The 26,360-nt window shown below is 41.0% G+C and overlaps 1 protein-coding gene across 2 annotated transcripts in view; it reads right to left on the bottom strand.

The window, feature by feature from the left end:
* Positions 1 to 7,460: 7,460 nt before the first annotated feature.
* The window catches only part of LOC121954565 (semaphorin-4G-like), a 28,917-nt gene continuing 10,017 nt past the window's right edge, over positions 7,461 to 26,360 (bottom strand). For both annotated transcript variants that reach the window (XM_042502148.1, XM_042502147.1), the window contains exons 3-16: positions 24,001 to 24,149; positions 22,259 to 22,321; positions 22,042 to 22,140; positions 21,772 to 21,865; positions 21,571 to 21,684; positions 19,911 to 20,065; positions 18,839 to 19,014; positions 17,166 to 17,310; positions 15,538 to 15,760; positions 14,744 to 14,859; positions 14,506 to 14,660; positions 14,050 to 14,108; positions 10,246 to 12,855; positions 7,461 to 7,974 (exon numbers count right to left, since the gene is read on the bottom strand). In XM_042502148.1, coding sequence (XP_042358082.1) covers positions 11,846 to 12,855; positions 14,050 to 14,108; positions 14,506 to 14,660; positions 14,744 to 14,859; positions 15,538 to 15,760; positions 17,166 to 17,310; positions 18,839 to 19,014; positions 19,911 to 20,065; positions 21,571 to 21,684; positions 21,772 to 21,865; positions 22,042 to 22,140; positions 22,259 to 22,321; positions 24,001 to 24,149 — 2,558 coding nt within the window. In that variant the 3' untranslated portion in view covers positions 7,461 to 7,974; positions 10,246 to 11,845. The remainder of the gene's footprint in view (positions 7,975 to 10,245; positions 12,856 to 14,049; positions 14,109 to 14,505; positions 14,661 to 14,743; positions 14,860 to 15,537; positions 15,761 to 17,165; positions 17,311 to 18,838; positions 19,015 to 19,910; positions 20,066 to 21,570; positions 21,685 to 21,771; positions 21,866 to 22,041; positions 22,141 to 22,258; positions 22,322 to 24,000; positions 24,150 to 26,360) is intronic.

The raw sequence follows: 26,360 nt of genomic DNA, 5'->3' as shown, positions 1-26,360 counted from the left end.
GCTGAAGATTTTATTCTGGCCTCGGCCCTTGCATGTTGTTCCTTCTCTCTCCTCCTTTCACACTTCAGCTGTCCTGTCAAATAAAAGCAAAAAGCTTTTATTTTTTATCTGTGTTTGATTTTAGGAAAACTGAACAAAACAGGTTTAAACCAGAAATCACCACTTTCAATTAGGTCAATGCGAAATGCACTTTAAATAAATGAAACAGTCGTTTCACTTATTCAGTGTACCCACCACACACAGTTTAAGCTGCATTACTTTTGAGAGAATGAAAAACACCTATTTCCTTTATATTGCACTCCTCTACTTCACTATATTTCAGAAGGCAAAAAAATGTAATAGTTATTCAGTTTACCATGTTCTTCCCCTCCTGATTTCCTGTGCTTCTTTCCTTCATTTGCCCACTACACACCTGAGCTGCATCAGCCTCGTGAGTCCTTCACCTGAGCTTGTTCTCTCCGTTTTCTCCACCTAAACTTCTTCCCTTCATCAGACAACTTTGCATTGAACACCTGATTTTCAGTTTAGTCTTTGTTGAATCTTTGATTTGGTTGTGTGATATTCTGTTTGCTTTCCCTTCTGTAAAGAGCAATCTTTTTAGCTTCAGTCCCCTCCAGTCTCATGCATTTGTGCCTACCTGCTTCACACCACACAACAACTCCAGTGACATGCGACCTCGTCAGCTCCTTCATCTTGTGCATCATAATTTAATTACATATATCATTATTAGATCACTTAGTACTTTGAATTTAGTCATGATGCATAATAAGTACTTTTGCTAGTCTATTTTTGTGACAAAACTTACTTTAACACAGTATTATAAATATTTTGGAATCTAGGACTTTAACTTGCATTGGAGTATTTTTATATTTCTATCTTTACTTACACAACCCGTGTGTAGTATTTAGGGACATATATAGCTCTTTTTCAAGGCTGACATTCTGACACACTATAGCAGGAAAAGCAAAGTTGTATGTACTAAAATTAATGATAGCTGCATTCCACTAAGGTCAGGCCTTGACATCGTTCACGCATGCTCACTGGTATAGCTTACTTGGACACTAAATAGAACTGAGTCATGTGCTTTTCCTTCTATAACAGGTACAAATGTCTGCTGTGAAAAAGGGCAGAAATTGTATTTTTTGTGTACAATCACCAGAAACTACGAATCATCATGTTTTTGTTACTTTTGAATGGCACGTTCATATCTACATCTTTCATGTTTTTACCTTACCTGAAGGCCACCGTGGGTTCTCAAACATACTTGGAAAAGGAGCGTTATTTGGTTACCTGCACCCTCACCATTATATGACACTAAATCCTACAGACTGCCCCTTCAAGAAAATATTTTTTGACCCTCTTCTGCCACTGGTTATATTGGTTCAGTGTGTTTTATTATGTACTATTATCCTGTGATTGTCACTTTGTGGCCTCACTGCCTGCTGTTCGGTAAAAGCACATGTATCAGTATACAGTGTTTTGATCTTAGTTGTTGTAGTAGTTAATCATAGTTGCTAGTTTAGACAATACTTTACACACTTAAGAAATAGTTTGAAACTGTGACTGATGTGTGTATGAAAGAATACAAAACTTCTTGCATAAGCTTTAGAGATACAAATTTTTCTACCGGTGGCAGCATTATTTACATCAGTGATACTGATGTAGAGTTCAACTTTCAGACTCTCTCTGGGGAGTTTTCTTTTTGCACAGGAAGGTCAGAGGTCACGGGCAGCTATGGAACAGCGCCTCTGGACCTGGTGGGAGTTCAGCCTTACTGTTGTTCTGTGACACATTCATCAGGTTGGATGCCGTCTGACATGAAGGAATGATGCTGGGTTTTCTGGGTCAAGGTCAGTTTCCCTCTTACTACGACAACCTGCAGGACTGTTTAAGTTTAGATAGATAAATAGATTTATTTGACAAGATTTAAAAACATACACGACATGCTGATCAGTGACAGACTCCATAACAGATATTTTAAATGGTCAAGGATTAAAAATCAAAAAAAGCTTTATGGCTTACTTAAATTGTGGTCCTCAGGTGTGGTTGTGTTTGTCTTATAGGACAATTAAAGGAAAAATACTCAGCCTTATCTGCTGCAATCTAAACTATGTAAAAAAACAACAAAAAAAAACCTTCAGCTTTTCATTCAAACTGAAACAATGACCTTCATCACTTACTGAGGCTGTTTGATTCGGGTCTTTGCCCGAGATAATCCTGCTCCTTCAGCCCAGATGTCATCCAGCCAGGAAGACAGTGAAAGCTTTACTGGCGTCTGGACTAGAAAACAGTGTATACTAATACAAACCTACTATAGGAAACACAATTAGATTACTTGCCTCTCTGAATGTTTTGTCTCCTTTAGATTATCTCCACAGCTGTTTGATCTGCTGTGTGTCCTGCAGACAGGGAAAATATGATTACATTTGCAAAGGTATGTGGATAGATGAGCTGAAACAAAAGAAAATGTAGTATTAATAATGCAACTTTTTTAATATAGTTAACTATATTTGTTATGAATTGAGAAACCATGCTGGAGGATTTTCCATAGACAGACTATCTGTGACCTCCAGTGGTAAACAGCAGAAGTACATTTGACATTATTGCAAAGAAAGGATCACTAGGTGGCGCCACAGGTGTGAGAATGAATGAGTATGAGCTCATAGTCAAAAGGGGAAGCCAGTGCAGGGCCCTGAGCAACACACACACACACACCCACACACAGAAAAAAAAACCAACACTAATTACTGAAGCACTCAGGATGAACATACAACCATAACATGCAGCACAGCTTCCTGCTCTGGAGTATAAATCGAGTCTTCTTTTCTGTTTGGCCAGTTTCAAACATCAAAGCTTAACACACCATGTGTGCTGCGCTGGAGGTTGTTTACACACTGTCAATATTTCAAAAGTCCAAAGGTCAAAGATGAGACATTTAGTCTCTGCTGCTCCAGTGTGTCAACAGCTGCTGGTGTGTGTGTGTGTGTGTGTGTGTGTGTGTGTGTGTGTGTGTGTGTGTGTGTGTGTGTGTGTGTGTGTGCGTGTGCGTGTGCGTGTGCGTGCGTGCGTGCGTGCGTGCGTGTGAATATCCTCTTTAACACAGGTACACAACACCTGAGCAGCAGTCTGTGTTTGTCTAAATCTCTTTTATTGTTATTCGTTGCAAAGGAGAGGAACAAAATCACATGTTGGAGCCAGTTTCAGTGTTATTGCTCACTGCAGTTTCACTTGAAAGCTGCTATCAAAACAGCTACCTGAAGTGAAAGTGTGATATCAGAAAAACTTGACTCACTCATTAGATTGAGAATGTGGTGTGAGCTGATCATCCAGGTGACGTGTCACCAGGACACAGTGGCTTGGGTGTGTCTGTGACCTCCCTGGTGGCTGCGACTCTAATTTCCTCCTCTTGTTACTTCCTCTACTCCTACTGAGCCATCACAAAACCACAGGGCATCTTTTAATATTTTGAAAAAGCTGCCTTTTATTGATTTTGTTGGCTGCTGTCAGGAAAAATCAGAGGAAATTGGCTGCTGTTGAGACAACTACAACAAAAGCCCAAAGTGGTTTATTCTTTCTGACTTACATTACAATGCAACCAATAAGCTTTAAATGTCAGGAATCATTTTGATCTCCAATAATTAACCCAGTTTTGGGCGTTTCCAGGATACAACTTGAAATTCTACACAGGTTTATCTTCATCCTGTCTGAGTTTGACAGGCATGTGTCTCGTCTGAAACAACTTTGACAGACAGACAGCAAGCCGGTCGGGCCGAGTTGAGGAAGCAGATAAAGGGCTGATTGATATGGGAATGTGGCGTGTATGACAGCAGAGACGCGTGGCTTTTCTGGCGTCAAACCGGTCTAGGAGGAGGCAGAGAGAAGAGTTTGCGTGAACCAGCAACAGTATCTGTTTGTTTTGGGGAAGAAAAGTGCAGAGTGACACACATCCCTTTGTCACTTCAATAGACAGGCTTTCCATGATGGTGACATCCTCTCAACTATCTCAGTGCGGAAACAGCAACTAACATTATCACGAGTTGATGTAGCCGTACAATAGCTGCACACAGAAGTAACAGTGAAGTGTTATTATGAACTGAATGGATACATTTGGTATTCTTTCTTTTTTGGGGGGGTGTGAGACCACAGGGAAGGACTTAAAGACGACTCTGTCACGCCTGTCCCAGCAGTATTAGCTGTACTGTACTTTACTGAGGCTCCAGATCCTCTTAATTCATCCCGGCTGTCAAAACTTTAATACCACACATTTCTGTCTGTGTGACATTTCCAGCATCACACAGGGTGCAAAGATTCAGCACGTAGAGTTGTCTTTTGATGGGTGGATGGGGAGGGAGAAAAGGTTAAAAATGAACCTTTGACGTCAAACATTGGGACATCAAACCTTGAATTCAGCTCTCGTTTCTTTGTTGTATTGTATCTTCATCACAAAGCAGTGAATGTATTCAGCAGTTTTGCGCAATAATAACCCATGTACAAGCTATTTGTCCTTTCGCCAAGCTTAATGAGTCACTCTGACTTTGCTTTCTGATTTGTTCCACATGACATTTTGTACTTGTGTAACTGTAATATGTAGGCTATTAGGACACACGCTTAAATGGGTGTGTCTTCGTTCTTGTTGTTTCTCTGGCAAACACAAAAGCACCGCTGCTCACGTCTAAATAAGAATTTAGAGCCGCAAATAAACAACAAAAAGCAGAGCAGAGATAATAGAGCCAGCAGGAACAGAAAGAAAGAATAGGCTAAGAGGAGCAGGAACTATCAACCGCTCTGATATGATTCCTACACCTCTCTACTCTTTCCACTTCATCTCACCTTGATGTGTGATTGATTGTCTGCAAGCTAAAATCCTATTTTTCACTATCGTCTGTCACCGCCAGCCCTTTCATCTGTCTCTCCTGGGATGATATTTATCTACAGCGTGGATTCACAAGAAAGACAAAAGGATCTGTTGAAATATGTTTCTCTGAGATGTAAATCCAGTCCAGGAATAGAATAGATGTTTTAATCTCAGATTATGATACGTGACAGGTTATTTCTATGAGACGGAGTGCTTTACAGGCAGATAAATCATAACCAAAATCCCAACTCTAACCAATAAGACACCACTGTAAGTTGAATAATGATGAGAGTGATTAAGTTGTAGTTATAAAATTTAAAGTGTTTGGTGCTTTTATGGCATTGCCTCTTCAAAAGAAAGAGTGAATTTAGCTTGTCTCTTAAATCATTTTGCTCATAACTTTTACTGTTATTTTTTCTGTACTTATTATTTTGAGATAGTTGCAGTATCTTGGAATGACATGAGTGTTATTTATTGTTCACATTGTTCAAGTATAATGACAAAGTTGGCCTGAATTGAATTAAACTGAGTCAAATTAGGTTATTGGAGAGTTTTTGCCCAAGGTTTAATTTCTCAGGCAGACCTTTATCTCACCTCCTTCACCTTATCCCAAACAAGCTCTTATCTTAAGTGGCTAAAACCCAAATCTTGATAAAAGCAGGTATTTTTTTTAGGTTATCTCAGTCTGGGAAGAGAATAAAAAAAAGAAATTAACAAAAATCCCTTTTCCCATTAAGATGTCTACAATCCTTATCAGTGACTCTTAAGCATTTTGCCTTGTGACCTAAACAGAACAAAATGTGCGATACATTATAATTAGAAACTTTCTGGAAATAATGACTTAGTATCTCAAAATAATGAGAAACTCTCAAAATAACGGGAAGCCACACTGACTCATTATTTCAAGGTAAGTGATTATTTTCAAGTTTGTCATCTCGTGAGATACTTTGTCTTTATTTAGAGAGTATAAATAATGGACGTAGCTACCATGACATCATTCTTTTGTGTGGACTGCTGTGTTGAAGCCGCAAGTTTTAAAATTTTGGCCGTCACCATCCTGTTTATTTGGAAGTGACCTTAGTTGAAATAAAGGTTGGAGCTGTGGGCTGTCACTCAAGCGGCCCCACTTTTAAATACGTGACAGTGCGAGAAGATAAATCAGGGGGTTACCAAAGTCAGCATGGGTTCTCCTTTGGGAAACATGAACATCTTCACAAAATTGTATGCAAAGTTATCAAGTAAATGTTGGGATACTGAGTACAGAGTACAGAGTACCCGCCTCCTCGGTTTACCCTGTCACGTGTACATTATACTATAACACCTACACAACTTCCATTAGTTTAGTTTGCATGTGAAATAAGACGGTAATGTGTTGTGGCTGATCAGCACACATTACATCAAAGCGGCAGCATTTTTATTTACACACCACTCGAGAGGCCAAACAGGCTCTTGACGTTGACCCTGATTAAAACCGAGGCAGCATTACGCAAACAACACACCAACCAACGCTGTTTGTTAATCACATGTCAAGCTGTACGCACTGCAGGTACCTGGCACTTTTACAGCTCGCCCTTTGGCTGTGTTTGACTGTGTGTGCATGACACTGCTGTCCTATTTATGGCTGTTCTGTCGTGCTGCCGCCTGTTAATATATGACAACAGCTGAGTTATTGTCTGAATGCTGGGTGTTGCCCTCTCACCCAGGAACATGAGTAAATGTCACTTGGATGATGGAAAAATCTTTGTTGTGTATTGAATGTGACATTTCTGAAAGATCACTTCAAAAGGCTCTGATTAAAAGTAGGAACGCTGCTTTTTCACAAAAGCTGAGGGAACATTTTCTTTTTTAACGCCTTCACAGGACATAGGAAATAGTGTATGTTTGTGTTTTGTCAGCAACAACGTCCTGAGACAGTCACGTTGGATCCGAACCAGTCCTAGGACATCAACATTTTCCGTACCACTCTGTGCCGTGCTGTCTTGCAGCCCTAGGCTGTGCAGCAGGAGCTCAGGCCAGCTTCCAGCAGCAGAAGCCTCTTTTTCCAGAATGTGTGACAACATTTACCAGCTCCTACAATTTGCTAAACCTCTAAGATACAAAACACAAGTTTCATTCCATTTTTGTGAAATGTGAGAGTGCAAATATACACAAGCAATGTTGAGGAGAGGGAGAGGTTGAAGTACAAAGTTTTATTTGAACTCATTATGGCTGAAATGAGAAGGAACCCACTGTCCTTTTATTCTTTGTGTTAGTTTAGTGAAAAGAATTTGCTTTGTGTGCAAGCATGATGTAACATGCAAATAGAGATCAAAATATGCAGATATACAGTGACAGATAAAGTGAATGATCCCTAATTAATAGGTTAAATTGAAAGGGTAAATTGTTGTATCTTTCCTCTCATTTGTAGGTTATAAATATTAAATTCTGTGGTGCTGGTGCAGCCTCTGCATGCTTTTGGCTACCGTGCTTCTATTTATTACATTTTGTGCAACACAGGTGACTTGTGACCCTCCTGTTTCTCACAAGTGGCATCTAAACAGCAACACTGACAATAACTTCCAAAACACAATGTACAAAATTACAAAATAAATATGCTCCTTTTTTAAAATCTTTTTTTTTTCTGGTTTTGCAATAAAATAGGCTCACAAAGCTCTTTTTAAACAACCTTGGCACTTTTCATTAATATTAAGATGAGTCTTTGTTTCTTTGACTTTAAGGGAAGAAAAACACAGCAGGTTCGAAACATAATTCATGCAGCAAGTGTAAGAAAAAGGTCATCATACATTGAGTTTGGTCTAAGTTTGCATCAAACAGAAGCGAGGACGCTCTCTGCACACAGAGAGTTGTTGTCTGCAGAACAGACATTGCTCGGTGCAGCCAACAATTTTCATTCCAGTTGAGAGGACGCGGAGCTGGAGGTGCTGTAGACTCATGTTGTAGCCCTTATCCAGCTTCTCTTTCTCTTCTGACTCCGCTGTCCACTAATGATGCTGAATTTCATTTCACTGCTCATTAAAAAAACATCTTTGCAGCGGGTCCTGCCATCTGACGCTGTTGCAGAGATGATTTCCCCAGGAATGAAATTAAGAAAAACTCAAACTGACCTGTACACATCAGACCTGCAATGAGAAAAAGGGAAAAAAATAGAGTTAGTCTCAGCAATGTGTTTCCATTGAATGGTTTGTTAAAAAGCAATCACAGCATCAGATCTGACTATATGTGGACAGTGCATGAAGAATTTACATATTTGCATTTTTGCAGTATGTAATGAAAACTCCACAAATAAAACCCTGCCATTGTGTTCACCTTGTCTCGTGCTTTGAATTGAGGTCAAAGGGCTTTAATGAAGGCTTTTAATGTGTGAAGTGAGCATCTATGTCTTTCTTCTTTCATGACTTTGATCAGTGTCGCTGACTAGAAAGCTTATTGTGAACCACAGCATCACGTACAGCGTCTCAAACACTGACATCACAGGCTTGTTAGATTCAATCACATGTGCCATAATGCAACTGTGCCTCAGGACCGTCTATGGTTGTGTATGCATTGCTATATATGCATATAAGCTTATGGTGTATCCTTGAGATGCTTTTGCATTTTTATTTTGATATACAGTAATAAAATACAAATCCGCAGTCTGACCCCGAGGGTATGAGAAAATAATTGGGAGCTTGGAGTTGTGTTTCACACTGTAAGTCCCTGGGGAAGATCTCTAACTCCGTCTCTCTTCTCTGTCTCCTTCAGCTTTAAAGGTCAGACGAGTGTTTAATTAATGCTGCCCTCTGACAGGAGATGCGGCATAAGGACACTGATAAGAGAAATAAACTAAGTGATAATGAATGATAATGACTGGTGATAAAAGTGAGAAGAGTGACTTATAATATTAATTTAATTTTTTGTAAAGAGGAAATCGCAAAAGAAATGTCAAGAATTAAATTGAGAACCAAAGAGTCGAGCATGAAACTCCTCTGTCACCCTGATTTCTAGAATTTAAGAATTGGAGTCTATTTTTAAGGAGTTTTATACGACATTCAGTGGACATCTATGATCCAGAGTCTGATTCAGGTTGTATGTACACAGTTTTTAACACAGATGTGGCTGAGCTGGTGGCTAGCAGCTAACAGTGCTAGCAGTGCAAACAGTGCTGACAGAGCTAATGCTGTTAATCTAGGGGGGAACCGAGGGTGGGCGCTAGACTTCTGCCACAACGCCATGGGTGGAGATTATGTTACCAGTGGTAACTGCTGTATGAGGTCAGAGCAGAGTGGCAGTGATAAGTAAGCCTTCCCAAGTCATCGCATGTTGGCACTTTGCAGTGGACTACCGCGTCTACATATTATGTCTTCGGTATCCTTCTATATCTGCTGTTTATGTTGTGAGATGCTGCTACCGTGACACACATGGTGGGATAACGTGGCACACAAGCACATCGCAACCAGAAACATCAACAAACGCACATGCTAGCATGATGATGTGATGGTTAGGATTGGGGATGGAGGCAAATGGTAAGGTCTAGAAAAAAACTCATCACAATCACATGGGAAGTGAACACCAGACTCCCGCATGGAAGTCCGAGGCTTGTTGGACCAGTCCACCACCACTCCCACCCTATAAGCGCCCTCATGCTCCTTACATTACGTCATTACTGGCAGCGTTTCAACCTGACACCATCTTAATGCGTTATGCAACGGTTCTGTCCGGCCACGTTCTCACCTAACACTGTCCAGCACCGTTACAGTCGCATGTAAAAGGTGGCTTTCGGGGTTGCTATCCCATCTCACTGTCAAAGCAGCAGTATTTTAAGAGTTCAGAATGCGAACAGGCTTGTGGGACACACACGCACAGAGTCGCATGCACCAACATGCATGCGCTGCTATGCTTTATATATACCACAATAAACAACAGAGAAGCTCGGATTACAACTCACACAGAAGGAGTGTGACTTCATTCTCTGCTCGGGACGCCATTACTCCACTACATGTTTACATTAAAAATACTTGTTTGCTGCTGCGTTCATGCTCTGAATTTAGTTTACAGCTCCTTTAATGTCTACCATGGTTGGGTTCCCCTCATAAATGTTTAAGGTGATACAGTTTATCTATGAATCAGTCTGTAGCACATGTTTTCATTTGTGCATCTCTGAACCTAAACGTTTCCACAAATTAAAAACAACCCAGCAGTCAGATCAACAAGCTGTCAGCTTGCAGATGGATCTAAATCCAGTAAAGTGTGAGATAAAACTGAGTTCTCAGCGTTGTGTATGTATCCAGTCTTTAAAACATCAGTGCAGCGAACTCGCGCTCCAACTCTTTGATCTATTCCTTTAAGTGCTTGTTTGGCAAAGTGCCTGTGTAGGAGAGATGATGTGTTGGTAAGGTATATAAATGATTTACCTCTGATGCTTTTGGCGAATGCTGTGCCCTCACAGTCCGTCATTCTGCGTTACAGTCTCATGCAGGGTGTCACTCAGCGGAGGATTGAGGCTCAGATGAGCCACAGTCAGTTTTCTCCTTCTAATCCACTCGAGTCAAACGATGTCCAGCTGACAAAGCTGCGGCCTTCACTGCTGCAGCTCCTCATGCTGAGAAGCGGCCAATAAAAAAGCTCCTCTGGTTCCTGACAGGCTGCAGAGTCAGATTCCATAAAAGCAATCCAATACCTCTCCTTTAAAACTGGTATTTAAAGTGCATTAAAATAATACTGTCATATTTTCCTCAGGTTGTCAATTAACGTGTGGTGAAATAATCATTATTTAATATTTCTCTGATTATGTAAAGGTTAAATAACATCATTTAATTGTTTATTCTTGATTTTTTAAAAAATGTTTTTGTTTATTGGCCACTTGTTTCTTGTTTGTGGGAACTGCTGAAATGAGATGAAATGTTATAATTATAATAAAAGCCAATATACGGCTTCACCATAAGGCAATTTTTAACCATATATAATGGATTGCTTCAGCTGCAGCCATAAATTAGGGCTCCAGTACAGTTATGCTTATTTGTTTGAAAATATTCTTGTGATAATTAAAAGTTTAACTCCAACAAATCATTAGCTGTGGCTGTCAAGGGTTATGAATTTAATTTCTTACCATTAATAACATATAAAAGACTATCTGAATAATTAATATTTTCATTCATTAATAATTAAATACGGTATATTACTATGTCATTAACAATACATGTAAAACAAGGTGATATATTAAGAAATTTACAAAAATGATTGTTAGTGATATTAAATAATGATTAGTTCACCTTTTCTTATTGATGGCTGGTGTAAAGTGTTATGTGCCATCATGAGTTACTTTGTATTTTTTTGTGTTGGTTATTGCAATTGATTAAGTCAGTATTAAAAGTGAAAAACCTCGCAAACCGAATTCCTCTGCTCACCACGTCCATCTCCCTCAATATTTATAATGTGTGAATGTCACGTTTAAAAATGCATAGGCCATCTGTGCACTTGTCAGTGCAAACAAACTTTGGCTAGCTGCCCTCCAGTTTGAATTGAGCCAAATACGGCCACCACAGAGCAGAAGTCTTCACATGTATTTATATTCCCATGGGGCTCTGCTTCTCGTTGGAGTCTGTGTGTGTCTTCTGCTTTGTGCTTTGTGGATCAGGGATCTTTCTGCAGTTGAGATCTCAGTCCTGATACTCCGACTGGACTACAGACTGACTGCAGTAGTCATTCTGGGCGGTAGTGAGGTGAGGTAGATTACACTTTGTTTCCATTTCATGCCCGGTCCTTCAGTGGCAGTTCTTATTTTCACGTGTTATGTGTTTGGAAATTAAGCTTGACAAGCAGCTCACAGGTTAAAACAAAAGAAAATGAATTTCTCAATCAAAACAACAACAAAAAAACTCAACAGAACAAAGTAAAGAATGTAGTTAAGACTCTCATTGCTCGAGTCCTCAACAATAACGAGTCATATGACAGGCACTTCAGCACCAGGTAAGAACACAGCAGTCCTCCCACCACAGGGGGAGCTATGTCTCTCTACACAGAGCTCTCATCCGGCCTGGGCAGCAGCTGAGTGTGTTTCCTCTTCTCTAAGATCCTGTTGAGTTCCTCTGCAAAGGAGTAGCAGAGCGGTGATGTGCTTTCAGACTCACTCTGCCTCAGCAGCACGTAGCTGTTGCCGTTCATCCTCCTCAGGACGCTGGGCAGTGTGGCCGACAGCCCGTTGGGGAAGTCACATTCTGTAGAGGGACGCTGCGGGGTTGGTGGGAGAGGAGGGGCCGGGGGAGGAGGCTCCTTATTGGGTGATGGGTGACCCTCACCAGGGACGATCTGGAGGAAGCCTCCATCCTGGATGTTGCCGTTATGCTGCTTTGAAACGCCGTTAGAAATGCCGTTGCCGTTGCAATGGCTTGAGATGGTCTTCAGCTCCATGTGGGAGGAGTTTCTGTGTTGTTTTCTGTTCCTGTTGTGTCTCTTACTGTTTGGGTACGCAGAAGCTGCGGCACGTAATGAGTACTTTCCTCTGTTGCCCACTCGCAGGCAGAAGCCCACGTAGACAAGGACCACAGTGAGGACCACACACAGGCCTCCCAGGATGGTGATGAGGGACAGGTACATGGCCTCCATGTTCCTGGGGGAGAGCAGCTCTGAGTGGGGGAGAAGAGGGGCCGGGGGTGGAGGCAGGGGCCTCTCGGAGGAGGGACGCTCAGTGGGCGCTGGCAGGGTGGCGAAGAGACTATAAGGGTCCTCAGTTGGTTCAACAGGTGGGGGAGGAGGCAGGTCCAGACGGATGGTGACATTGTAGGTAACCATGGGGACCTTGATGTTGTTCTCGACAGCGTAGCAGGTGTACAGCCCACTTTGGTCCTGGCGGGCCTCGATGATCAGCAGGCCGTCGGTGCCAGTTCTGAAGCCGGAGTTAAGGCCATAGCCCTGCAACTCGCTGCCATCCAAAGTCCAGAGGGGCGTCGCCAGGTTGGAGTTGAGCTCACACTGCAGCAGCACATCATCACCCACACGCACAGAGCGGCTCCGCACAACAACATCTGCAACACAAACACGTCAATACTGTGAGTCTTATTTCACACTGAAGGTGCGCTCCAACACCCATACTAACGTACTTTGTAGTATGCCAGAAAAAGATTTAGTATGTCAAATGAACTACGTCAAAAGCACCAGGGATGTTCTACTGCATCTGGTGGCAGTTTGCAATATGCAAGCCAGCATGATTTTCTGGCTATTCTGACCCACAAGCCACTATGCAACAGTATATATGTCACACCAACTGAGCCTTAAACAAATGGCAACTCATTGACCGCTGAAATTTTGGATTATGGATCTATGAGCAAGAGCCAAGGGGTTGAAGTTCAAGGGTTAGGGTTAGGGCTGCCCTGCCCTTAAATGTGTGTGACTTTGGGCCTTAATAAAATGTCGCCAGATTCTAAAAAATTTAACTTGTCATGAATGTTGAAATTAGCTATGGGACAATTGGGGAAATTGGGTATTTTACCATGGGGGTCTATGAGGATTTACTCTGTTTTTGAGCCAGCTTAAGTGGCCATTCAAGGAACTGCAGTTTTTTGGCCCTTCTACAGTGACTTTATTCTTTAGCCTCAAAAGTTGTTGCTTGTTTATGACAAAGTTGTATCTCTTGATTGTATTCATACTCAGTGAAACAGTATGTACTTTATATGGGCATCTGTGGTATGCACAGAAAGTAAAAAAGAAAAAAAATATACGATTCCTAACGCAGGTTGAGTATACACGGAAACTCACCAATTAGCCTCTGACTCGTTTTATATGCCAATAACGTAAAACCCTGTTACTTTATCAAAGGCTGTCAAACATTATTGAGCCACAAACTCCATTTCCAATATCTTTTAATTCCTGAAATAATTTTACCTGGGACAGAGAGAGAACAATGAAGGGGCAGAAGATGCTACATTTTATTGGATTGAAATTGCAAAGAGAGAGAAGGCATTTGCCTGCCTTGAATATCAAACAGATCCCTCTCCAGAGATGGCAAAAATGTGATTAAAGAAGGGAAGAGAGGATTTTTGCCAACGCAGTGTGCATAATCAACTTTCAAAGAGGCCTTCATGCCATCTGATGACAACGATGCATCTTTCGAGTCCTTCCTAACATTCTCTATTTTTAATCTCCCTTTCATCATTCACTGCGTAAAAATGAAACTTTTTTTGAAGCAGCAGCACCTTGCTGCAGATGAGATTTCTGCATACCGTCTTGTGTGTTTTCACATCCTCTGCTGCCTTGCTGGATGTCCTGGATTAAAGTGGATCTGTGAAGAAAAAACAATAAGCATATTAGTAAAAAACAGGTACTTGCTGTGACAAAAAACATATCCAGTATTGCTGGTACATGTACTGAGATCTCTGTTTATATTATGTGCTGTATTCTGTCACATATCATCTATTGTCTCCATAACAGCTTTCAAGTGGGTCAGCAGATCTATCCACGTTTTATCAGCCCACACTAAGTACGCAGTTGCATGTTTACGATCACCGCCAGCATTAAGTTTCTGCCAGTGTTGTGATTACTCAACAGTTCTGGGAGCTGACACTGTGACAGGGCACTGTGATACTTGAGGTTTGTCAAATCAAACACACTAAAGGGCACCTGCAGCACTTTAATCATCTGATCCAATAACACACACACTTGCACCCTTCAGCACCCACCTGTCTGCTTGTGCCATTACGTCCACACACTGGGCTCCGTTCCAGGCACAGTGAGGGTCCCTGGCGAAGATGCAGTCGTAGCAGGAGGTGTATCTGTGACAGGTAGAGAGGGGGAGCTGCACCACGCCTGATGGAGAGCCGACGTACACGCTCATCTGGTGGAGAAAAAGAAGAATTAGATACTGTAGGACCAAAGATTACTTCTTAAATGTGTTTGTGTGATCGACAAAAAAGCTACCTGTTTTGCAGATAGCAGCAAGTTATTAACAGGCTGGGGTTCCTCAAACGGTTGAAGCTCCTCAATGATGTGCAGCTGACCTTCGATTTCCACAGCTTTATGTAACCAGCCTTCATCTGAGTGACAAATACAAAGAGGAGAAACACTGAAATTACAGGGCTATAACAGCACAGCAGTAGCAAGTACTACCAGCTGAGAGTAATATGTATTTCTGTCAGCCAGTTTCCAAAACATCTCACTGGGTTTATTTTGATTTTCTACCTTGTTGGCAGCTATTGATTGCTTTCAGTATGCCACATAAATTAACTTGTAAACACTTGTAAACAACTACAGGTAAGCGGTCCACTTCTTTGCCTTTGTTTCCCACAGGGTAGTAGTAACAAGGTAAAATATTAAGTTGCACTCTTAAGTTTTCTCAAACACATCAACAACATGATAACCATAGAACAACCTTGTAGTTTGACTAAAACTGTATAGAAGTTAAGAAATATGATTAAAAGTAAATGCAACTAGTAACTGATACTGTTTGCACGGCAAAAGTGACAACAAGACTCCGGGAAGTCGCTGCACTCAGAGGAGAAAACCAAAGTGGATTTTTAAAGATTTTGCTACACATTTGTAAGCCAGGCCCCCTGTTTCAAGTCTTTATGCTTAGCTAAGCTAACCAGCTCCTGGCTGTACTGTCGCTTTTTATTTAGTGTACATGAGTCTTCTAATATATTTCCCAAAATGCTGAATTATTCCTTTAAGAGATTGCCTTATTAAAACCTGACATAGCATGAATTCATACACACCTGTGCCGATGTATAACACGTGGTATGTTCGTCCATCTACGCCTTGGACCATGTGTACAGCCATGTGTGTGTAGTCTGTGGTCCGCCTGAATAAAAGGGGGCGTCTGTCTGATGGTTGCACCGGCTTGGACATCAGAGGATGCCTCCTGACAAAGTTCAGCACGTCATCGGGCAGGGAAGTAGACACGTTTATGCCCTTGGCCCTCAGAGCGTTGGTTATACACTGCAGGAACAGAAGCCACCGAGAGGGGATGATAAGCATAAGACAACGTACGTGGGTATGTGGGCTGCAAGGATAAGCGGGACAATTCTTGGCTCATTTGTAATAAAGTTCTCTGTAAATAGAGACGGATGGTGGAAGGCAGAGAGGATGTCACGAGGCTTAGCGAGATGGTCTGAGGGGGAAATTAAGAGATCAAGGGGAAAACGCAAGCCTGTGGAAGACAGTGTCTGGAGAAAATGCCACTTTTCACTTGGACAACAATGAGCCTGTGTGAGTTCAGCAGACGGCCTGAGCTGACACGCGGGCGACTCAGCTCTCTCTGCACCTGACTAAGGAAACGACTTCCCTCCAGCCAACTCCTCTAAGAGGCTTTCACGCTCCCAAGTTAAAGCCCTTGACCAGTTCTTCTTTCCGTTTAATAGCAACGTTAGAATTAAGTCCTACAAAGTGTTGAAGTGACACTACAGTGGATAATGTCTGCTCCTGCTAACGATGCCACGGCCCTGAGTGCTGCACTAAGCCATTGTCGCCAAAGCTGCCGGCTGGAGTTAATCGCCATGGAAATGGGTTTCACTGACATAAGCTGGTTGTGTTTTGAACCTCATCCTTAAGGCTGTCACTCATCTTCGCTATCATTTTCACTTCATCTTTACTTTGGATCAGTTTCATCTGCTCTCTTTTGGAGTTTTCTGGTGTGAATCTTTGAAGGCTGAAGATAAGTAAAACATTACTTCTTTTTGAGAGACAATGGGCCTCATGCAAGAAACAATATATGAAAAATAATTATCTTGTGTTTGCTCATATCCAGAGTTTCCTCTTATTTTGTTAGGACCCATTGATTTTTGGGATTCACCAATGTTTTCTTATCTTTGCTTTTCTCTTAGGCAAGAGAAAATGTTACGAGTGGTCGAGAGCATGTGTACCAAAATAAGAGAAAAACATTTCACAGTCCACAAAAAGTTGTCCAGCACAAGGAAATCTAAGTTTTATATTTGAGGCATTTTTTTAAAAAAAGCATTAATATCATTTGATCACATTTAGAAAATGTTTTAGAGTAATTATACTGACTGTATTATTAAATTCCAGGGCTTCTACACTTGGTGCACTTTTATCATATGACATTTTTCATGCAAAAAACATTTCATGTTTCCAGCTTCTCATATCTAGACCACTGTATGTGTAATGACTTTTTCTTTTAATTATTTAAAATATTTTTATTTATTAAATGGGATTCATTATTAAGCGCACCTGGATAAAAGCAAATTTGGGTGGTTAAGAGCACTTAGTGCATCTGGAGCTGACTTTTCTTATATTTTCTTTTACCAGAAAATTAAGAGAAAAAATAAGAAACATTTAAGAGAATGTTGCTGCATTAGGCTCAATGTGTGTGCATCTGTGTTTTTACCGTTCCAGGTCGTGGGTCAGGGATCTTTCCAGTGTACTCCTTCCACTTAGACCCAGAGTCTGTGTTCTCCATGTAGGGTCCTTGAAAGGCATCTTGGACTTCAGACAGAGAGAACCGACACACCGCAGACGCCTTAACGTTTTTCCTAAAGACAGCACACACACACAGAGTGAGAAAAAGACCAGAGCACACAGGCTGGGAACAATAACAGCAATAAACCCAGTGTTGCCATAGGGACAGCTGAAGAAGTACAGTAGATCAGTGGCTCACCTAAAAGACAGAATGAGACAAACGGGAGAAAAGCACAGGGGAGGGGATGAGCACAGAGATAGTATGAAGACGGTTAAAAGTCATACATCCCTGAGAAGAGTAGGAGGGGAGGAGGAGAACGCTACAAAATGGTTTCAGAGAGGTCTAGTAAGAGCTGAGGTAAGAGATGGAGCTTGAGAAGAGACAGCAGCAACAAAAACACTGAAGATAACGATTGTCTGAATGTCAGTTTATGCTTTCCACAACACAAAACATCTTGCTACGGAATAGCATTCGCTTTTCAACCAATGAATTCTGGCAGAAATGAACCACATTAAACAGTGAAATCTAGTTCACACAAAAGGGCTACAGTCATAATCACTTACATTCTCCTGAAATCAAACCCCATTTATGGTACTAGTCTGCATTTTTTTCTGCAATAGCTATTTGAGGTAAGTAAGTAACTAACTCTCTGTATAGTAGTTTTTTTAATAGTGTTAGACTTCTCCACAAGAGCCTTACTATAACCCGTTCACTCTCTTCACACTGTGTAAGAACTGTATTAAGTTACGGCTCAACTTATATCTATAAACAGATATCTCAATGGTATAATTTACATATTCAAATCGTGTTACTAACAAACAGATCTTATTTCAAAAAATATTAAAAATCTATATGTGGGGGCAGATGTTATCTGGTGGGCCGCAGCGAATAAATGAATGAATGTCAGGGAAACCCTGCAGTTTGTGTGGAGAGGCAGAACAGATGACTGACTCTTGTCCAATGCCAATTTAGCTTTATATTAGCTTTTTTTAAATGAGCTGTATTTATATGCAGATATCTGACCAGCACACTTATTATAGCTTATTGTGTCAGACTGATCGCTGATGGCTTCTGAGATTGCTGATAAATTAAACCCATCATGTTCTACTTCTATGTCTTCACATTACAGATGTGTAACCGAAAAACTATGAATCAGCTTTTATTGTGAAGCAGCAACGGAGAGGTTTGTCTCTGATATCAGCTAACTGCGACTGTTCATTTAAAATGCAGTTACAAAACAAGACACATTTTTCATCAGTGCATACATTTAATGTTTTTGCAAGGAATTAATGAAAGGCAAAGAAAGCAGCAGCCACGGTGAAGATTTCACAGGTTAACTTTTCTTTAACTTCTTTTTAGCTCATCTGCATTTCTAATTAATATTCTCTCCTCAAACTGCAGTAAAACTCCACCCAACTTCTTTTTTTTCACATCATTTGGATGAAAATGTTCTCCTCTCTTTGTCTCGCCCCTCTTTCATCTCGTCCGTTCTTGTCTCCTTCAACTGTCTTAGTGTATCGATTGCTGCCTTTCATCTTTATCTCACTCATTTACATCCTCAAAGTCCCCCTCAGCCGCAGATCTTGACAACCCAAACTCACCACTCCAGGCCGAAGATGCCATAGAAGAGCGTGTCTTTCGGTGTGAGGCCAGGCGTGACAAACACGCTGCGCAGCATGTTGAAGTGAAAGTCGTACTCGGGTAGAGAACAAGTCAGCCTGGCCTTGAGGAAGGACGTCCACCTTTTCTGGAGAGTTAAACGGCCTCCTCGGTCCCCCTGAGGGAAGAAGGATGGGGGAGAGAGGAGAAACAAAGGGGGAGGAGGGAGTAGAGAGGGTCGTATGAGGTAAGGTCTGGATAAATGAAAAACAGTGTGAACGCTCAGCTCAAGGTGGCACAAAGGAGGAAATGAACCACCTAAAGAATGCAACAGATGGCATGGGAAAGTAATAACGATGCCGTCAATAAGATTATGGCTTCCCATAGGTAAAACTCCCCGCTGTAGTCTACAGGTTTGTGTATGAAGGTGTGTTTTTGTCCCCCAGCAGACTGCAGCGCACCTAAATGCTGAATAACTCTTGACAGCTTCACAATGGAAAAACTCGACTCAAGGCCACAATTTTTTGGGGAAATCCAGCAATTGACATAATCATGCACTTTGATTTTAACTTTCAAATGTTTTCAGCCTGTGGCAAGTTGCAAATGTCACACATGGCGCCGCAAGGCACTTCTCTTGAGATGAAAAAACAAATACGCCGCTAAGCTTTCAAGGAGAGAACTTGTGAGCCAACTTCATTTTAAGGTGCCACAAGAGAGACCAACAAGGTTATTACACTGTACAGTTAGCTCTCACCGTTTTTAACTCCTTCCTGTGCAGCAGAAAATGTAAATCATTCACATTTCATGCAGCAGACGATGCTAAGCAGTCTGGTCTTCCCCCTCGCAGTCATCCATCCCTCTCACTCTGAGCCACACTGACTCTGCAGCCCATTCATCAGCTGCACAGTCTGCTCCTCTAATCACACTGGGGCCTTGTTACAAATGCATCCTCCATCCAGCCCCTCATCTGTTACAGCACCCTCAGTCTCATCAACCATGACATCACTCAAGCTGGTCTGACGCAAGGCTTCACTCCAAGTTGTAAATCATATCCAGCATCTTTTTAAATCTCACCTTACAAACGCGAGCTACTCGTGCCACCCTGCTGTTGCTGTAGGTTGTCGTCTGCTCCTGACTCCTCTCCGTGAAGAAATAATAGATCTTGTCATCATCACCGGTGCTGCTGCCCAAACTCTCCCTCACCAGCGCTGAGCCCACAAAGTCTGCCTCTGTGTGGGGGAGAAAACCATGCACTGACTCATACTGTGTTTTTTTTTCTTCTTGTTAAATAAATAAAGCCGCTGACATGAGCCTTTAATACCATGAAACTTATATAGATGTTGCCCTGAACAAAACAGTAAACATAATATTCTACCTGTCTCCCTGAGGTGTCTTGCCGAAACATGAAACAGTAAAAAAAAAAGGGAGATAGATGCAGACGAGCATCTTTAACTGAGCAGTTGGCTACTTGTTATACAAAGGGAAAGAAATGGTAATCTGAGTACTACCACAGTATGAACAGATGGTGAAAACAAAAAAAAGGAGATGATGTAGCTGCTTCGGTTATCAAAACATCAGGTTTTGCATCACTTCAACCCAAAACCAGGTTTCTGGAGGAATATATTAGGAGTCTACAGTCATCCTGAGAAAAAGTGAAGGGATCATTAAAATCACGAAGATACACTGTCTGGGAACGATGAACATCTGTACAAAATGTCATATCAATACATGCAGTAGCGGTTGAGATATTTTAGTCTATACAAAGTGTTGATCTGAAACCAAACCATAGACTGTCTGAAAAAAATGGAAGTAGCCACTTTGACAGATTTTTGGAGCAAGAAGTGACCATAATTGAATGAGAGGATGGTGGAGCAAATGGTGGATTTGACTCAGATGGTGTTGACAATTAGAGGATAGCCAGTCACTCAAATCAGCACATCCTTTATTATGCATAACTTTAAGCATTAATAAAAATGTAAATTGGTTAGTAATGTAAAAAATTACTCCCTGTACAGTTATACAGTCATTAACAAGGAAATCAGCTATAGAGACCAAAATTCCCACATTTCGCTGCAGAGTGAGTGCTCCTCACTTTTATCCTGCTCTTCGGTACAGGTATGCATACACGAGGCAGCCGACAGAGGAGGAGACAATCTGTCCCTTAATGCTCTGAAATATCATCATGTTCTGCCTTTTGCTTAGAAGTGATGAAATTACAGCCCACAGCAACTCAACACAACACAGTCTCTGGCTTTTGTTCACATTGAGCCAGACCCCCTTTAAAACTCTCAAACTCTATATGGAAAAAAAAAATAGTTAAATCTTTTTATTGACAGGCTAAATCTAAATTGCCTGACAAAATTGTGAGTAGGCCTTTGCCTCACTCACTTCTGGAGCCAGCCTCAAGTGACCAATTTGAGGAACTCCAGTTTTTCAGCCCTGGAGGTTGGCGCTAAATACAGAATTGTAAATGCACATAAAACTAAGCTGAAATGCTTCAAGAATTAGTGGAAGAATCAGCAGAAGAAGTAAAAAATCATATCATTGATCATCTGGCACTGATAAAGAAGCACTTTCTTGAGTTGCTGTGGCTGTTTCAGCAGATTAGATCTTGTCAGTTTGGAGACTTAAACATTGTACAAACTGGTTGACAGACAGAAGCTCTGACCATTTGGACCACCTGGTCACCTAAACCTGCTAAAAGGGCTTTTATCATTCCAGGAGATTAACTCACCATTCAGCCAGCGTGTGGGGGCATCTTCTGTCCTCAGCGTGGGTGGTGGAGAGTTGCGGCGGATATCTGGAAAGCTTCTAAATTCATACTGTGAAGCTGTATACATCTGCTGGTCTGCAGAAAAAAACAACAACAATGAATCAGTTTCTTCAGATTTTAAGTGAAACTTTGGAGGCGACTGACAACTGTTGAGGGGCTTACCGATCATTAGGGCAGTGTAGCCCGTCATTGGACCGTAGGGACATTTGTCTCTTCCTTCTTCAGGCTGAGATGACATAACAAACTTCTCCTCATCCTATACAGAACAGAACATTTGAGTACAGATGAAGACATTCATTAATCTTGAAGCCACATGAGGGAAACACAGATTTATTCAGTAAATGCAACATGCAAACAGATTGCACTTGCACTGTTATATTAAATGTATTCAACAGCACTGAAAGGGCGGTAATGTGTTTTGCAATGACATACTATATATGCGCAGAGAGGTCTGAAGGCATGAGTCCCACACATGTATAGATGAGTTGAGTTGAACCTCTGAAGGAAGCGGATGTGATTAAAGCACTCCGTCTGCAAGAGGAAGAGAAGGATGGAAAAGATATTATGCCAATAAATATCATAGGAGAGAACCGAATACAAAAAAAGAGTTGAAAAGAAAAGAAAGAGGGAGGAAAAACTAAATGCCTACCTTATTGTCTTTTCCCTTGAGCAGACACTGACGTTTTTGCTCGGGGGAGGCTTCCCACTCAATCTAAAAAACACCACATATACAGTATGAGCACACAACATATTGGATGGTTTCACATCACTGACTTGCATGCATTTTAGCAGAATACCACAGATCTGACAGCAGATAAAAAGAGAGTAATATCTTTTCTGCTTTAATAATTCATACAGCAAGAATTTTGACCTTGCTGCAACAACAGCAGCGTGTTTTTTTTTCTGGAAAGAAGAGTGCTCTAACAGGTGTATTTACAGCAGGAGATGTAGGAATGGTTGCGAGAAAGTGTTACGCACACACACCAGCAATTATTCTTTATGACAGACACCAACGCTGTATTTACATAATTAGCATAGCAGCTTAACGTCAGGTTGTCACCAGTTAACAAACACAGCAGCATGACGTGAATGAGGATTTTCAGCTTCTGTGTGTCCTCAAAGGGACGGTCAACTTTAATGACGTGCAGTCGTTTCAGAACTAGACTCAATCACAGCAACATTGCTGACAATATGCTTTAAAGGAACAGTTCACCCTAAAAGTACAAATCTATATTTTTTTATCATACCTACATTGCTATCAATCAGTCTAGGCTGTTTAGGTGTGTGTGTGTTGGAGATATCAGCCATCTCTGCCTCCTCTCAGATATAATGGAACTAGATGGTACTCGGCTTGTGGTGCTCAAAGCGCCAAAAAAACTCAACAGCAAAGTCTCTTTTCAGAAATCATGACCCGGTTACTCAAAATAATCCACAGATGTTGCTGTGAACAATTCCATTGTAGGAACTATTTTCTTTCTACTGAACTCTTTCACCATGCAGAAGGAAACGTGCATCTACTTATGGATGAGAGGATCGTGACAACACAAGATGTAAATATTAACAGCTTCCTCCTAAACTGAGCTGTAACGTTAACTGGATCAATGATGCTGTGCGAGCTAGCAGTAGATGCATGCTTCTCTCTGCACAGCAATACAGCTGGCAGGTAAGTTTGGTGATAGCAACCGGGTCATGACATCTAGAAGGAGACATTGCTGTTAATTTTTTAAAAATGTATTTTTTGTTGCTTTAAGCACCACAAGCCAAGTGCCTTTCAGTTCCATTATATTGGAGAGAGAGGGCAGACACTTCTACGGCCAATATTTCCAACACTTAGTATCTTATAACAAAACCAGCTAAGTAGCACTGCATGTAAGAAGAAAAAACATGTGTTTTTGATTTTGGGTTAACTTTTCCTTTAAGAAAACGAATACTATTTATGGCTGTAGCTTCTGATTAATTCTGTTTTTGCCAACAGATGTATCTATTTAAATAATAACTGGCAACACTAGGTGGAGGTAGATAATATGCTAATTACTGCATCAATCAGAAACTATTTCTGTGTCAACATGTTCCAATATGTGGATTATATTAACATGAATACTGTATCTATTTAGAGATACTGTAAGAAGATACAGTATTTCAGTTTTTTGTCATGAATATGCAAGTTTATGCAGCAAGATGCTCCTGTAGTGTAAGTGTTTTTGTGTTATAAGTAATGTGACTACGCACACACACAAACACACAAGGGGAATAAGTAGTTTTGCCCCAAAATGAGATATTGTTGCCGCAAAAAGTTCCTTCGATGTGGAATGCAAATGAAGCCGTGGCAGAGGAAAAGATATGGCAGCTGAGGTGCACAACATGCAGCAACACGGAAACAAACAAACTCACAGTGAGAGCAGAGCTGGCTGAAATGTCAGAGGCATTGAGAGCGAATACGGCCCCCCGGGCCCCGACATAGAGACGCTCACTGTCAGCCTCCAGCAACATGGTGCTGTAGTTAACTGTGGAGGACTGGAAACGTCTGCAGCCCTGGAGACCTGCGGGAGAGGAGAGGTTGTTAATGACTGCTTCTGCTGCATCTTTTTATCAGCTCCTACTGTTCTTTAAAAAAATACATGACAGACACACACCAGGCAGGCTGCATCAGTGATATGATTGGTAAAAGTTTAGAGATGACACACTGAGAATCAGCGGGAGCAAAAAACATTTTTTCTTTAGTTGTTGTACTTCCTCAGATAATATCAGCAGTATATCCCTGGTACGATTATTGGACAGCACAAGTAGCTGAAACAGCCTGATTCGTATTCTTCTGGCTCACCGCATTACCACCTGGGTATATCTCTGCACAAACACGGTCCACTGCTATTGATTATCATCTGCCTCTGTGGAAACAACTAACAAATACATTTTTCAGAGAAAGAATCCTCTTTTCACGCTCATATTTTCTTGATGAATTTACTTATTTTTCCTCTGTAGAACTGCTAGACTAATTACTGTTATATGTAAACATAAATGAACTGATTATATTTTCATCTGGATATTTATGTGATAATTTGGACAAAAAAGTATGAAAGAAATCCACTCGTACACTAACATCTCCCTGAAAGCCTTTAGAAAGCCCCTAAATGCGCATAAAGTTCTTTGCATCAGAGTAGGGTCACATTAAGAGTGAGCACTTTTTCAATCAAACCCGACAGTATGAGAATAAAGGGAGGAATAGAAATCTATTCATCTGCTGTGATGGATTTCTCGCTGTATGATTGCCGAACGTCAAAGTGGTAAGAAGGCTTCGCTCTTTGATTCTGGAGGACTTGCTTCAAAATTGGAGACTCTTTTTTTAGACTGCTGGAAAAAATAATTCTATTAAACTCCATTGTACTGAAGCTGCACAGAAAATCGCTTTATGAGACTTCAGAGTTCACTATGTTTCGCCAGAAGTAAGAAAAATACACAATGACAAACAAAATGGGAAAAGAAAGATACAATATTCTATAATTATTTTTTATAGTTGTTATTATTGTTGTTGCTGTGCATCTCTCTCTGCACCATTTTTTTTCATATGGACTGCAGTTTTATTATGTTGATCTGTTCTGTACAAACAACATCTATTGCACATCTATCCATCCTGGAAGGGGAATACTTCCTGAATTGCTTTTCCTGAGGTTTTTACCATTTTTTTCTATATTAAAGGGTTTTTTGGAGGAATTTTTCCTTATCTGCTGCGAGGGTCCAAAGGACAGAGGGATGTCATGTACTGTAAAGAGAAGCAGTGTGTAGGTATTTTCTTTGAGACTCTTCATCTAATGATGTTCCCCTGCTTCTTATGGTGCTGAAATGATTAGTCAATTATGAATTAGTTTATAAGACAGAAAATTTAATCACCAAGACTTTTGACAATCAATTGTTTCTGTCATTTATCAAGAAAAAGCCCCTAAATTTGTAATTTGAATATGATGCTTCCAGCATCACAAGCATGAGGATCTTCTGCTTTTCTCAGCTTTAAATATAGCTGTATACAGCCTTGACCAGAAATGAAATTACAACTCCACCATGTACAATAAAGCCAAGGGATTATGCTTATCCAGCACAGCTCTGCTGAGCAAGAAGATAATGAAAAGAAGCCAAACACAACATCAGATATCAGAGATCCACTTCTTCTTAATGTGGGTTTCTGTGGTTTGAGTTTTCTTTGCTTTGTGTATATGTCCCCCGTCAAGCTCTTCAGGCTATATTGGGATGCATCTGTTTTGACAGGACAAGTTACTAATGAGGTTCACTCATACAAACACTCAGCAAAGAGACAAGCTCTTCAGCACACACACACACACACACACACACACACACACACACACACACACACACACACACACACACACACATAAACATACACACACGCTTACAAGACATGTTATGAAGACACTCGCTGAAGTCATGAGATGCCGGAGAGTTATGTAAGTTCTAAACATATCTATCAGGTGTCCACTTAGCTTGGGTAAACACGACACCACTGTCAACACACACAGACACAGAGAACCTCTAGGCATGACAACATCTCCATAACCGTGTGCGGCCAACAGTGGTGGAGGAAGTATTCACATCCTTTACATGAGTAAAAGTACTAATGCCATCCTGTGAAAATATTAACAGTGTGTGTGCTGTTAATACCCAAAATAACAGAAAAGTGTCAGAGTTCCTAACACTTCCCCACTGAAGACTGCATGGATATCAAGTAAGCCGTCATTAAGATT

Source organism: Plectropomus leopardus, chromosome 15 (genome assembly GCF_008729295.1).
Source record: "Plectropomus leopardus isolate mb chromosome 15, YSFRI_Pleo_2.0, whole genome shotgun sequence".
Taxonomy (NCBI): Eukaryota; Metazoa; Chordata; class Actinopteri; order Perciformes; family Serranidae; genus Plectropomus; species Plectropomus leopardus.
Note: the sequence above shows the minus strand (reverse complement) of the source record. Positions and strands in the feature narration are given on the sequence as shown.